Genomic DNA, 14,192 nt, shown 5'->3' with positions numbered 1-14,192 from the left:
CCAGCCTCACGAAATGAAATAAACCCGCTGCCCAGGCAGCTCACATCTCACCAGGGAGCCATGGCGTTGCTCTGGGCCCGCTCCGCAGGGGCTGGCTGGCTTTTGCTCCGGGTTCTGCTCTCAGGGGCTCCTTGCCCCTGCAGGCCTTGGGGGTCACCTCAGGAGTGACAGGGAAGGTTCTGCCTTGATCCTTCCTGATCCCCAGTGCTGGCGCAGGGGGGCTGCTGCTGTTGGGAGTCTCTTCTTGAGGGGGGTGGTTGCTTTTGGGGCAGTGGTGAATGTTTGGGGGAGCCTGCTTTTGGGGGGTGGTGGCTCTCAGGAGCTGGTCACTGTTTCGGGGCTGATCACTGTTTTGGGGGGTCATTCCTGCTTAGGCAGCAGTTGCTGTTTTTGGGGGTGGTTGCTGCTGTTGGGGAGGTTCTGGCTGGTTTTTAGTTCCAGCCCCACCAAAGCCCCCTTGAGCCCCTCAGACTGGCGGGGCAGAGCCAGGCCTAGGGCTTGTATGAGGGTACAGCAGGGAGAATCTGCAGGAGTGGGACCGGCTGCTCGGATCCATGGGTGGCTTTAGAGGCAACAGCAAGGACAGCAGAGCCTGAGCTCCTCTTTTTTAAACCCCTGTGTCTCCCTCATGCTGCTGACCAGGATCCGTGGCAGGGCCCAGACACAAAGCTCTGGGCTTGACAGCTCTCTGGGAAACCTGTAGGAGAGAACCATGGAACCGCTGAGGCTGGAAAAGCCCTGCAAAAGCACCAAGTCCAGCCATTCCCCAGCACTGCCAGGGCTACCCCAACCCGTGTCCCCAAGTGCCACATCCACACGGCTTTGAAATCCCTCCAGGGACGGGCGCTTCACCACTGCCCTGGGCAGCCGTGCCAGGCGGGACAGCCCTCTCCCTGAGGAATTTTCCCTAATATCCAGCCTGACCTTCCCCCGGCACAGCTTGAGGCCGTCTGTCCCTGGTTCCCCGGGAGCTGAGCCCCAGCCCCGTGTTCCACCTCCTGTTGGGGCTTTGAGGGAGCGACGCCGGGCGGGGGCGTTCGGGGGTGTCTTTTAGGGGGTGTTTGTTGGGGGTGTTTGGGGTGTTTGTTGAGGGCTGTTTGTTGGGGGTGTTTGGGGTGTTTGTTGAGGGCTGTTTGTTCGGAGGTGTTTATCGGGGGTGTTTGGGGGGAGACCCCGGGACTCCCGCGGTCCCGCGCTGCCGTTTGGGGGCGGAGCCTCCCGGAGCCCCCGCCCAGCCCCGGTGCGGGGCCAAAAGCGGCGGAAGCGGAGCGGAGCGGAGCGGAGCGGAGGCGCTGCTGCCGCCGGGACCGGAGCGCAGGGAGCCGAGCCGCCGGTGAGTGCCGAGCCGAACCGAACCGGGAGTGCCGCCTCCTCGGAACCCGCGAGGGGCTCCGCTCCTGGGTCCCCCCGCAGGCTCCGGGCACCCCCCGGCAGCGGGATGGAGCCGGGGGTCCCGGCCGGTGATTGTGCCCTCCTCCCCTCCGTGCGCCCCAGCCTGGCCGGAGCAGCTGGGGCTGCCCCTGCATCCCTGGCAGTGCCCAGGGCCAGGCTGGACACTGGGGCTTGGAGCGCCCCGGGACAGTGGAAGGTGTCCCTGCCATGGCAGGGCTGGGATGGGATGGGCTTTGTGCTCCCTTCCTGCTCAAACCCTTCTGGGATTCTATCGAGCCTGAGTAGCACCAGCTCTTACTGGGCTGGCCGCAGCCCGGCTGTGCGATGAGCTGGGGGAAGGCTGAGCTGTCCGAGGAGCCGGGTGTGCTCGGAGCAGCGCTGGCACTGCCTGCACAGCCGGCACCCGGAGCCTGGCTCTGCCTCATCCCCAGCCTGGGCTGCTCCCGAGAGGCTCCTGCTGGCCCTGCCTGCCAGGTGGGTACCCCAACACCCCCATGTTGCCCCCAGCGATGGCTGAGGAGCTCAGTGAGCTGCTGAGAGAGTTCGACGAGGTCATGGAGGACTTTGACCGGGGCCCTGCGAGTCAGTACCAGCAGCACCTGGAGGAGCTGAAGAGGAAAGCGGGACAGAGCGTGTATGACAGTGGCATCGATGAGCTGGAGAGTGAGTCTGGGATGGGGTGAGGAGCTCTGGGGAGGATGGTGTCTGCCGGGGTGGGAGCTCTGTGGTTCCTCCATGGAGCACATCTTCCTGCTGATGCTGCCTGACTCAGCCCTGGTGGACTGGATGAGCAATGGGGGGATGACCATGGATACTGGCCCAGGACCTGCCAACATCTGCCAGGGCTCCTGATGCCAGGCAGGCTTCTGCAGGACCCTGAGGGGCTGGGGATAACCCAGTTCTCTGTAATAACCATGTACTTGTAATGGTGCCCAGACAACCTCTGGTGCTCTCTGACCTGAGAAGGAAACTCAGTTCCATTTTTCCAAGCATTCCAGAAGCAAAGGAGGAGCAGATGGGGTCTCCAAGAGTGTGCCACCCTGTGCCATTGCCATGATCGGGCTGTGTTCCTGCAAAATGTTCATCAGGTGCCTGTGCCCAGGCCAGGGACTGATGCTCTGTCTCTGCAGGTGCCAGCACATCCCCAGGAAGCAGCCTCAACTCCAGTGAGGAGCACCTCAACAGCTCAGCTGACACGTATCCCACCAAAGGTGAGCCTGGCCCCACCCAAAGGGGTTTGCAGGGCTTCCTTCTCTGTGCTCAGCTGGGCTTGGCAATGACTGCCAGCCCTGGATAGGGGGGTGCCAAGGGGGCCCTGCAGAGTGGGAATGAGCCCTTGTGTCCTGGCAGGAGCCTGGAAGGGGCAGGAGTTGGGTTAGGATTTTCCCAGTTGAGGCTGGACTGGCTGGGACAAACACAGCTGGAGCAGCTGTGCTGGGAACAAGGGGTTGGGGTGTCTCCCCAGTGAGAGGAGGAATGGGGAGACCTGACCGTGTTTTTCCCCACTAGCAAAGCTTGGAGACACGCAGGAGCTGGAGGAGTTCATTGCAGACCTGGATAAAGCCTTGCAAGGTACATGCCCAACCTTGATCCCTGCACTTCCCATGGGATGGATGGGACACCTGGGCTGGGGCTCCTGTTGATGGTTTGGGGAAGATGCACAGAGACCTGTGCTCCTCTGCCTGCAGCCTCCCTCAGCTGCTGCTCAGAGGCTGCTCTTTGCTTGGGGGGGAAGGTGAGCAGGAGAAAAGAAGGGATCTCCCCTTGTGGTGTATCCTAACCCACCCCATCAGGAGGGAGGAGAGGGGGTCTGTGTGGTGGCAGGGAGCCTGTTGGTGATGCTCTCCTCCTCCAGATGCTTCCCTCCTGGTAAGAGCCTGGGGGTGTCCCCTGTGGGAGGGGGTGATGCTGTGCTGGGCATCTCTGGCCTCTCTGGAGAGTTTGGCTGCTGTACCCAGCAGCTCCAGAGAGTTTGGCTGCTCCCCAATGGCTGCTGTGCTGGGGAAACCGAGGCAGAGGCCACTTCCTCCCACAGCGTGACAGGCTGGAGGCAGAGAGAGCCTGGTTAAAAAACTTTTCCTCCCACGCAAACTGAGTAAGGCACAGTTCTGCTCTCTGTTCCCATCCCTGGTGCAAAATGAGGTGGCTGCTGGGAAGTGTTGCTTTGCAGGCCCCAGCCATGCAGGGAGGGAGGGAGGGGACCAGGGCTGACCCCCTGCCCCAGATTTCTGCTCTAACCCTGCAGACTGTCACCATCTTCTGTGTCATCCTGCAGAGATGTGAGCTGTGCTGTGGAGTCTGGAGAGGAGCAGCCCCAGCCCTGAGTCTCCCTGATGCGGCCTCTGCCCCCCTGGCTGGGGTGGGGATGGCTCTGGGGACAGGGACGGGCGGTGGGGACGGATCCGGCTGCGGGACGATGGTGACAAGGCCCTGCCAGCGCCAGGAGGGGACAGCCCTGGGTGGGACCTGGCCCTGCCCTGCGCGGGGTCTGGTGGCTCCAAGGGCTTTGGGGGGAAGCTGGGCTGCTGCTGAAGCCCCCAGAGGAATTTTGGGGAAGATCAGCTTGCAGGACATCAGCGTGACATCAGTGTCCCCTCCAGGCTGGGAAGCCTGGTTCCTTGGTGGCATCTGTCACTGCTGACCTTTGCTTTGCATGGGGAGCCCCAAACTGGACCCCTCTCTGCCCCCCAAGTGCCTTTTCCCCAGCTGCTGCTGTAAATACTGTAAAAATATGTTTTGTGCTGTACAAATGGTTCTGTGAACAGGATTTTAAACCTCTGCCTGTCTGTGTCCATCTTTTTCCCATTGGCAGGGTGGGAGCAGGGATGCCTGGGGCTGCCAGCTGGTGGGACTGGCACTGGAGAAGGGGGAGACCTCAGGAAGCAAGTTCAGCAGCACATGCCTGGCTAAAGAGGAATATCAGGAATCCTTGTCCTGCCTGCCCATGGCACTCAGCCATTGGGGTGGCAGAGGGTGCCTTCCTCCCCTGCCAGAGGGCCCTGCTCTGGGGCTCCTGCTTCCAAAGGGAGGGGCTCTGGTGCCACTTCCCCTGGATCCTGCCCCTGTCAGCAGCCCAGGAACAAGGCCCAGGGATGTGGGTTTGCAGCCCTCTGCCAAGCTGAGCTTTCAGTGAGGTTTGGCCGTGGATGGGACGATGGGGTCCCCCTGGGATTCCCCTCTGGTCTTTTCTCTGGAGCTTCCCATCCTGGGAGGTGCCACCAGGATGACAGAAGAGGAACCTGTGGCTGGTCCCCCTTTCTCTCTGTGATCCTCACGTGGACTAAGGGCACATGTGGCTCTGCTGCAGCTTGTCTGAGCAGGAAATGGGCAGTTTCAGTTTGTGCCCTCATCCCTGGTGTGTGGGTGCTGAGCAGGAGGTTGTTGGACAACCCCTCTGCCAGACCCAGCACTCAGTGCTGCTGAGGAGGCTCTGAGCACACACAGACTCCAGCCTGGGCAGGGCCAGCAAGGGAACACTGGGCTATTGCTGTCCCCATGCTGTGTGATGTGACCACTGATGTCTGTCCCAAATGGACCCTGAGGGGCAGCCAGGAGATGGAAGTGAGTGTGTGCCAAGGTGGTGACACCCAGAGATGTCTGTGACACTCAGGGAGATGCCTGTGACCTTCTGTGGGGACACACAGCCCCCATCACTGGAGCCAGGGTGGTGTGGGGACTGTCCCACTGTGCTGATGGCAGCAGCCCCTGTGTCACTGAGGGCGTTTTTCCCCTCTGAGTCACTGCAGTCAGCGTTTTGCCCTCCTTGTCTTGCTCTGACTCTGGGTCTGTTCCCCCCATGGCCCTGCTCTGCCCCCGGGGCTGCACCAGCTCCTCCCCAGCCGGGGCAGGAAGGGGCTTTAACCCCACCCAGCCAGCACGGTCCTGATGGTCAGCAATGATGACAGCAATGCTCGGGCTGTCGCTATCCCCAGGTCCCATTCACCCCCTTCCACCCCCACAGCAGCGGCAAATGTTGCCAAGCTACAGAAATAAATATTTTCCAGCCCCAAATGTGCTGAGGCCGATAACCCCCGCAGCCACAGCACAGCCCTGGTGATGCTCTGGGGGTTTGTTTGTTGTGGGGGTTGCCAGGAGCAGGTTGGGGTGTCACCCCGGGCTCCCCCAGCCCCTTGGGTTCGGGATGGGTGGGTGGGAGCTGCCCCTGTCCCATGGCTGAGCTGTCCCATCAGCACAGGAGCCTCTCCTGCCCCAGTGACACAGACCTCAGCATCTGTCACTGGGCACAGTGCCACTTCTATGTGTGGGGTGACAGAGCCCCTAATGCCAGCCCTGTCCCGCCCAGCCTGTGCTGATAGCAGAGCATCCTAAACCTCCGTGCTGGGTGGAACCCCCACCCCTGGAAATATTCAAAAATATGTGGATGTGGCATTTGGGGACATGGATTAATGGTGGCTTTTGCTGTGCTGGGGGAACAGTTGGACTCGGTCTTGGAGGGCTTTTCCCACTTAAATGATCCCATGATTCTGTGGCTTCTGTGCATTGCTGAAGCAATGTACAGAACCCCCTTTGGGCACAGGGGCTCTTCTGCAGGGACAAGGGGTGGATTTTCTTTCCAGGGAACCCCAGCAAGAGCTTGGGGACACACCAGAGTGGCCCTGAGATGGAAGTTGTGACATCCACTGACCCATGGAGGAGCAGTTGTCCAAGGGCTGTTGTGCAGCACAGCAGGAGCCCTGACCTTGCTCCCACACTCACGGGGATACAAGGCTGAGGGGCTGGGGGGTCCGTGAGGGAGGGTCTGGTGCGTAGGAATGTCTGTGGGTCAGAGGCTCTGTGGGTTGCAGGCTCTGTGGCCCTGCACGTGCCCTGGAGGTGCTGCAAAATCAATCAGTGCGAACACGCACGTCCTGCAATACAGGCAGTTCCTCCCCAGGGTCCTGCTCCCCACAGCAGGAAAAGCATCCAAGGCAGCCCTGGCCAGGCTGGAGTGGGGCTGTGCTGTGCACAGGGCCACCAGCGAGGCTGTCACCGCTCCCTGCTGCAGTCCCCAAGGGCCCCCGGGGGTTTGCTGAGGAGCAGCGGCAGCGGGAAGTGGTAACCCGAGAGAGGAGAGAGGCGGCTGCACGGGCCCGCGGCTGCTCCCACAGGCCCAGCTGCCACAGGCCCGGCTCCCCCAAACCTGGCACTTACAAGCCCGGCTCCCACAAGCCCAGCTCCTCTAAGCCCATCTCCCCCAGGCCCAGCTGCCACAGGTCCGGCTCCCACAAACCTGGCACTTACAAGCCCAGCTCCCCCAAGCCCGGCTCCCCCAGGCCCGGCTCCCCCAGGCCCGTCTCCCCCAGGCCTGGCTCCCCCAAGCCCAGCTCCCTGTGGCTCCCTGAAGCGGCTTGGAGCAGATCTCCTGCCTTCCTGGGGACCCAGATGGACCTGCTGGGACACGGAGGTGACAGCTTCGTGGAGGTGGCCCTGGCTGGCAGCCAGTCACCTCCTTCCTGTACTGAATGGAGGGGATCACTGAAGGGACCACCTCAGGGCAGGTGCTGCCTGTATCCCCCTGCTTTCCCCCACTCTCAAACCCTCATGAAAAAGGGAGGGAGGGATGCGTCCCTTAAGGCAGGACCACCATGCACAGACCAGGGGGCTGATGGAGCTGGAGAAGCTCCTCACCCTGCCCAGGTGTGACGTTCCTCAGCGAAGCTGCTCCCACCTGGGAGGATCTCCCCAGCCACTGAAGGGGCAGAAAGAGTCAGCAGAGTTCCCCTAAAAGAAGTTGTTGCCACTCTGCAATGTGGAGAGGAACCTCAGCTCTCTGGGGAGGGGAAGTCCCTGGCTGCCCAGACAGTCTGGCTGTGGTAGTGGAAGAGGCTGTAACTATTTTGGGAGACAGCCTAACCCCAGGGATGTCACAGGCTTTCTGTCCTGTAAAGCCCCCTCACATATTTTTCTGGAATCCCAGAATGGTAGGGGTTAAAAGGGACTTTAAAGCCTGTCTTGTTCCACCCCCTGCCATGGTAAGGACACTTCCCACTGTCCCAGGCTGCTCCAGCCCCAGTGTCCAACCTGGCCTTGGGCACTGCCAGGGATCCAGGGGCAGCCACAGTTGCTCTGGGCCTGCCCACCTTGCCAGGGAACAATTCTTAATTCCCAATATCCCATCCATCCCTGCCCTCTGGCAGAGGGAAGCTATTCCCTATTGTCCTCTCCCTCTTTGTTCTTGTCCCCGGTCCCTCTCCAGCTCTCTTGGAGCCCCTTTGGGCTCTGAAAGGGGCTCTGAGCTCTCCCTGGAACTTCCTTTTCTCCAAGTGAGCAGTCCCAGCTCTTCCAGCCTGGCTCCAGAGCAGAGGGGCTCCAGCCTTTGGAGCATGGAGGGATTTTTCCCCATTTGCAGGACAGGGAGAATTTGGGCCCTTTTGGGTTTGCCAGGGGTTGCTGCTGCACCTCAGGGCTGGGAGGATCCTCTGCAGTGCTGGGACTTCACTGACTCCTGGTGTCCCTGGGGAACCTCCGTGTGACCTTCAGCTGCCCAGGGGAGGGGACAGGAGAGTTGCCCCTGCCAGGGACCCCAGCCCCAGGGGTGGAAGGAGAGAGCCTCTCCGCAGTGCCTGGTGAGCTTCAGAGCGTGCGGGCACTGTCAGCAGGGGTTGGTGTTGTTTCCTCCGGCCCTGTTCCCCGCTCAGCCTCTGACCTCATCCCGCAGCTATCCAAAGAGACAATGCCGGTGGCGGTGGCCAGCACGGTATCCTGTCCCCTCGTGTCCCCCCCGGCCGGTCACTTCCCGGGATTGTTCTGCTCCCCTGGCCGGCCTGTCCCCCGGGAGGGGCAGGGATGAGCCGGTGGCCGCTGGAGCTTTGCTCGGCTGGAGCACGGCTGGGGCACGGCTGGGGCAAGGAGAAGTCATCCTGTCCCTGAGCTTCCTCCTGCCACCCTCTGCTCCGCCAGGAGCTGCCCTGAGGCCACCAGCCCCGTTCCCATCCCAGACAGAGCCCTGGGTGAGATGGGACGAGCCTGAGCCGGCTCGGGGCGAGCTCAGGACCAGCGGGCTCGGGGCTGCACCGGGCCGGGCTCCCTGCCGGCTTAGCGGCGTTAACCTCAGAACGGAACCCGTTAATCCAACACCAGGAGGATCCAGCCCCGTGACACCGTTCCCTGGCTCCAAGCCTCCATTCAGGCAGGGGCTGAGCCTGCAAATACCCTCCTCACCATAATCCCCGATTTCTGTGCCCAGAGGCCAGCAGCTTGCTCCAGCAGCGATCTTTGGACCTGGAATATCTGCTTGTTCCCATGCAATTCTTCTTGTTTTGGGAGCACGGTGCCCAACCAGGCTCCTTCCTTGCTGTGTCCCACCTGTCTCTCTTGTGTCCTGCCTGTCCAACCACTGTGGGGAATGTTTAGATTGTGAAGTTCAGCTTGTAAAGCCGAATATTTCAGATTGTAAAGTTCAGCTCTTTTCCCATTTGGCTGTGATATTTACTTTTTTTGGGATGTGTTCATAGAATCCAAGACTAGTTTGGGTTGGGAAAGAACTTAAAGATCCAGTTCCACCCCCTGCCCTGGGCAGGGACACCTTTCCACCTTCCCCCCTTGTCCAAATCCCAATGTCCAGCCTGGCCTTGGACACTTCCAGGGATCCAGCTCTGGGCACCTGTGCCAGGGCCTGCCCACCCTCCCAGGGAAGGATTTCTTGCCAATATCCTGTGTGCCCTGTTTGAAGCCACTATCCCTGGCTCTCTGCTGGCTCCAGCTGTGTTCCAGCTGTCAGCCCTGGATGATGCTGGGTAGGCACAGCTGGCAGCCCCTCTGTGCAGAGGCCAGGGGGATGAAGCCTCCTGCTGCTCATCCCTGCAGCTGTGCATGCTCTGGAGCATCCCTCCTTTCCTCCTTCCCTCCTCCCTGCGTGCTCTTGGTGTGTCAGCTCAGACCCTTCTGATCCCTCTGGGATAGCAGCTCTGGCCTGGCACTTGCACTAGGGGCTGCACCAGGAGCTGGTTCTGTCCTCCCTGAGGTTTGCCCTGGTTTGTCCCAGCCAGGGAAGCAGCAGGGAATGCAGCACCTCTCCCCTGGATGCCTTCTCCAAGTGGGGTGCTGGATCCAGGGCGGGCCAGAGCATTCAGGGATGGCTCCTGGAGCTCCTGGAGTTCTTTGGGCCGAGTTCTGCTGGCATCAGGTGGGTGGGAGACGAGCATCTGCCATAGCAGCAGAGGCAGAGGGCAGTGGGTTCGTCCTGGAATGATGCCAAGGGCCTGTGCAGGGAGCTGGGGGGACCCTGGCCAGCTCCCCCTGGCCACGTGTTTCCAGCTCCTGCTATTTCAGGGTTTCCTGTTTCCCTCAACAGAGTGCCTTCCTGGCAGGCTGGGACCAGCCCGGGGCTGTCCCTGCCTTGCTGGGATGGGGCTGGGCTCCATCCAGCCAGGGGGATTTGTTCTTCCTTCTGCCGGCGCTCCTGAGCATGGAAAACAATGGGCAGGAAACGGGGATGGGGTCTGTGCTCCTCCCCCTGGAACAGCCCAGCGCCGGCTGAGGGGGCTGGGGGGCTTCAGCCCGCAGAAAAGGAGGCTCAGGAGAGACCTTTCCCTGGGGGAGGATGCAGCCAGGTGGGGCTTGCTTCTCCCAGGTAACAACTGGCAGGACAAAAGGCAACGCCTCAAATTGTGCCAGGGGAGGTTTAGGTTGGATATTGAGAAAATTCCTTCATGGAAAGGGCTGCCCAGCCCTGGCAGTGGTGCCCAGGGCAGTGGTAGAGTGCCCATCCCCAGAGGGGTCACACAGCTCTGCGGATGTGGCATGTGACACATGGGCTAGTGATGGCCTCGGCAGCCCTGGGGTCTTGGAGAGCTTTTGCAACCCCCAAAATTCCATGGATCTGTGATCGCTCCAGGGCTTCGTGCTCCTCTGGGTGGTCTCCCAGCAGGAACCGGCAGCGTTTCCAGACCCGGAGGGGAAACCAGCGACTTTTGAGGCAGCCGCGGGTACCGGGAGCGCCGGGATGCTCCTGCCCGGGCCTCTGCCGCCCTCTGGTGACCCCAGTACGGGCACGGGGACACCGCGGTGCCGCTGGGACACGGGGACACAGGGCGGGCTCCGTGGGGGACAAGGAGGGGGCATCACTGGTGGGGGTCTCTTCTGCGGAGGCCAGGGACGGTCAAAGATGGGGCGATCAGTGATGGAGGGTCAGTGATGGTGGTCAGTGATGGAGGGTCAGCGATGGAGGGTCAGTGATGGAGGGTCAGTGATGGAGGGTCAGTGATGGAGGGTCAGTGATGGTGGTCAGTGATGGTGGTCAGTGATGAAGGGTCAGTGATGGAGGGTCAGTGATGGTGGTCAGTGATGGAGGTCAGTGATGGAGGGTCAGTGATGGAGGGTCAGTGATGGAGGTCAGTGATGGAGGTCAGTGATGGAGGGTCAGTGATGGAGGGTCAGTGATGGAGGGTCAGTGATGGAGGGTCAGTGATGGAGGGTCAGTGATGGTGGTCAGTGATGGTGGTCAGTGATGGAGGTCAGTGATGGAGGGTCAGTGATGGAGGGTCAGTGATGGAGGGTCAGTGATGGAGGGTCAGTGATGGTGGTCAGTGATGGTGGTCAGTGATGGAGGTCAGTGATGGAGGGTCAGTGATGGTGGTCAGTGATGAAGGGTCAGTGATGGAGGTCAGTGATGGAGGGTCAGTGATGGGGGGATCAGTGATGGAGGTCAGTGATGAAGGGTCAGTGATGGTTCAGTGATGAGGGTCAGTGATGGTGGTCAGTGATGGTGGTCAGTGATGGAGGGATCAGTGATGGAGGGTCAGTGATGGTGGTCAGTGATGGAGGGTCAGTGATGGTGGTCAGTGATGGGGGGATCAGTGATGGAGGGTCAGTGATGGAGGGTCAGTGATGGGGGGATCAGTGATGGAGGTCAGTGATGGAGGTCAGTGATGGAGGTCAGTGATGGAGGTCAGTGATGGTGGTCAGTGATGGAGGGTCAGTGATGGAGGTCAGTGATGGAGGTCAGTGATGGAGGGTCAGTGATGGAGGGTCAGTGATGGTGGTCAGTGATGGAGGTCAGTGATGGAGGTCAGTGATGGAGGTCAGTGATGGTGGTCAGTGATGGAGGGTCAGTGATGGAGGTCAGTGATGGAGGGTCAGTGATGGAGGTCAGTGATGAAGGGTCAGTGATGGTGGTCAGTGATGGAGGTCAGTGATGGTGGTCAGTGATGGAGGTCAGTGATGGGGGGATCAGTGATGGAGGTCAGTGATGAAGGGTCAGTGATGAGGGTCAGTGATGGAGGTCAGTGATGGTGGTCAGTGATGGAGGGTCAGTGATGGAGGATCAGTGATGGAAGGTCAATGATGAGGGTCAGTGATGGAGGTCAGTGATGGTGGTCAGTGATGGAGGGTCAGTGATGGAAGGTCAATGATGAGGGTCAGTGATGAAGGGTCAGTGATAGTTCAGTGATGGCGGTCAGTGATGGCGGTCAGTGATGGCGGTCAGTGGAGGGTCAGTGATGGCAGTCAGTGATGGCGGTCAGTGATGGCGGTCAGTGATGGTGGTCAGTGATGGAAGGTCAATGATGAGGGTCAGTGATGGAGGGTCAGCAGCAACGGGGGGTCACTGATGGCCAGTCTCTGCTGGGGGAGCGATGGTGGGGCTGAACAGTGACGGGGGTCCGAGGTTGGGTGCGAGCGATGGGCGGGAGCGGGCAGGGGGAGGGGCGGGGGCGGGGCGGAGCCCGGCTCGCTGCTCCCGTTGTCCCCGCCGTGCAGAGCGGGACGCTGCCGCTTTAAGAGCGCGGTGCCCTCACCCAAGATGGCGCCGGCGCGCTCCGCCCGTGCTTCGAATGCGCCGGCGGGGGCGTGGTCTCACCAGGCCACGCCTACCGCCCGCCCCGCCCTTTCCGCCCGCCCCGCCGGAGGAGCCGCCGGAGGGGCCGCGGGCGCCGGGCCCGGGACGGGCCAGGCCGGAGAGAGCGGGCCGGGGTACGGGAACAGGGCTGAGGTACGGGAACGGGGCCGGGGTACGGGAACCGGGCCGGGGCAGGGCCAGCTCAGAGGGCGGCAGCGCGTCCTCTTCCCCTCCGGTGTGTGCGGCCGTGCCCTCGGCCCCGGTGGGGAGGAACGCACCGGGAGCTTTGCCGGAGGCGGTGGGGGAAGCTCGGGGCAGTGACGGAACCCGGGGCATGCGGATCCCCGCGTCGGGCAGGGACGTGCCTGTGGCTGGCAGGAGTCAGGGACCTCCCGCTGCCGGAGGGCAGGGTTGGAGCCTGGGGTACTGGGCAGGAATTGTTCCCTGTGAGGGTGGGCAGCCCTGGCACAGGTGCCCAGAGCAGCTGTGGCTGCCCCTGGACCCCTGGCAGTGCCCAAGGCCAGGCTGAGCACTGGGACACCCTGGGACAGTGGGAGGTGTCCCTGCCATGGCAGGGGTGGGAGATGGGTTTTGAGGTCCCTCCCATCCCAGGCCCCTCTGTGACTCCGTGAGTGCCCTGTGTGCGGTGCCAGCAGCCCCCGGTGCCATGCTAAGGGCCCTGTGACCTGGCTGGGCTTCCTTGTCTGAACCCCTCTTTCCCATCCAGCCGCTCCGGGAGGTGCCGGAGTGGCGGCAGGATCAGCTGATCCTTGGCAGAGGTACTGACACAGCTTGTGGGATTGCTGAATGACCCTCTGGAATGGGTGCTGACCGCTCTGTGGGGCATGCTGGAGGCAGAGAATGGGATGGGGCAGCACAGGGATGGGATTCCCTCCCGTCTGTCCCCCTGCTGTGCACGGCGTGGAGCTGGTGTCCCTCTGGGTCTGTTTGGGTGCTCATGGAGAACTCACCTCTAAGAAACCTCCAGAAATAAAGAGGGTGAGAAACAGAGCAGCTGGAATTTGGGAATCCTGTGAGACTCTGTGTTCTGGGTGCTGTGAGCTTTGCCTTGTCCAGGCTTTACAGCCTTCCTTAATTTTGGATCTTGTTCCTCAGGTTTTTGCAGCCAGAATGAAATGAATGATTCAACTTTTTGCATCTGTTCAGAGCAGGTGTTTGTGGAATGCACACTTTGGAATTTTCCAGGCGTTGGTGGTTCTCTTCCAGGCTCAGGAGTCCATGGGACAGGACTGGGAGCACCTGGGAGGCTGTGGGGACATGGCTGGCAGACACTGCTGCTCTTCTGACTCCCTTTATTCCCACAAGGACTCAAAACCAGGATTGCTTTTGTTTTCACGGGCTGCATGGGTGGTGCTTGTGTAGAGTAGAGAATTGTTTTTAATTCTTTGGGGTGCAGCAGCCAAATCATCTTCTGGCTGTGCTGAGCTGCCCCCTTGGGAATGGCCCCCACCCTGTGCACGGGGCAGGGAGTGGGCTGGGGGTGTGACCTCACACTTGGCTGCACCAAAATATCTTTGGACATTTGAATTTGTGCTCCTGTACCTTGCATGTACCTTCACCCCCCCATCCCAAAATCCCAGATAATTTCTTTCCCTCTGTCACAATCCCTCATTTTCTTCTTCCCTCCTTGCGGTGCAAGGTGGCACCAGCTGTGTCTCCAGCTGGATGTGGCTGCAGTAAAGGGAGGCAAGTTGGCCCCAAATTTCTCACCTGGAGCATGTTCACACAGAGTCATGCACACAGTGCCCCACAGCCCCTGGGTGTTGTGGGAGCTGGCCAGGATGTGTGCAGCCCCAGGCTGCCCAGACAGGTGAGGGCTGGCACTGACTGACCTTGCCATGCTCTGGTCACGGACCCATCCAGCAGGTTTGTCCAGCAGCTTGGGTTTGGGTGTGAGTGCAGAGGTGACAGCATGGGTGGGAATGGTTTAATTGTTTCCTCTGGGATAACAACCCCTTCCTGGTGCTGCAGCACAGCCTCGCAGCAGGTGTTTGTGAGGGAC

At 61.0% G+C, this 14,192-nt stretch overlaps 2 protein-coding genes across 5 annotated transcripts in view; both read left to right on the top strand.

Moving 5' to 3' along the window:
- Positions 1–1,279: 1,279 nt before the first annotated feature.
- On the top strand, positions 1,280–4,170 carry LOC131088608 (regulator of cell cycle RGCC-like). Of its 2 annotated transcripts, none has more exons than XM_058032801.1 (5): positions 1,280–1,333; positions 1,900–2,055; positions 2,523–2,603; positions 2,902–2,964; positions 3,668–4,170. In XM_058032801.1, the coding sequence occupies exons 2-5, from the start codon at positions 1,902–1,904 to the stop codon at positions 3,673–3,675; spliced, it is 306 nt and encodes a 101-aa protein (XP_057888784.1). In that variant the 5' UTR covers positions 1,280–1,333; positions 1,900–1,901; the 3' UTR covers positions 3,676–4,170. The 2 variants fall into 2 exon arrangements, with proteins under 2 accessions (XP_057888784.1, XP_057888783.1); XM_058032800.1 differs by having other exon boundaries at positions 1,314–1,333; positions 1,867–2,055.
- Positions 4,171–12,229: 8,059 nt separating this feature from the next.
- Positions 12,230–14,192, top strand: part of LOC131088536 (H(+)/Cl(-) exchange transporter 5) — a 28,251-nt gene continuing 26,288 nt past the window's right edge. For 2 of the 3 annotated variants that reach the window (XM_058032672.1, XM_058032670.1), the window contains exon 1: positions 12,230–12,322. The gene's annotated coding sequence lies outside the window, so the exon portion shown is untranslated. Of the gene's footprint in view, positions 12,323–13,148; positions 13,169–14,192 lie in introns of those variants that run through there. The other variant, XM_058032671.1, reaches the window with a different exon arrangement.

Source organism: Melospiza georgiana, chromosome 12 (genome assembly GCF_028018845.1).
Source record: "Melospiza georgiana isolate bMelGeo1 chromosome 12, bMelGeo1.pri, whole genome shotgun sequence".
Taxonomy (NCBI): Eukaryota; Metazoa; Chordata; class Aves; order Passeriformes; family Passerellidae; genus Melospiza; species Melospiza georgiana.
This window is presented reverse-complemented; position numbering and strand designations above follow the sequence as displayed.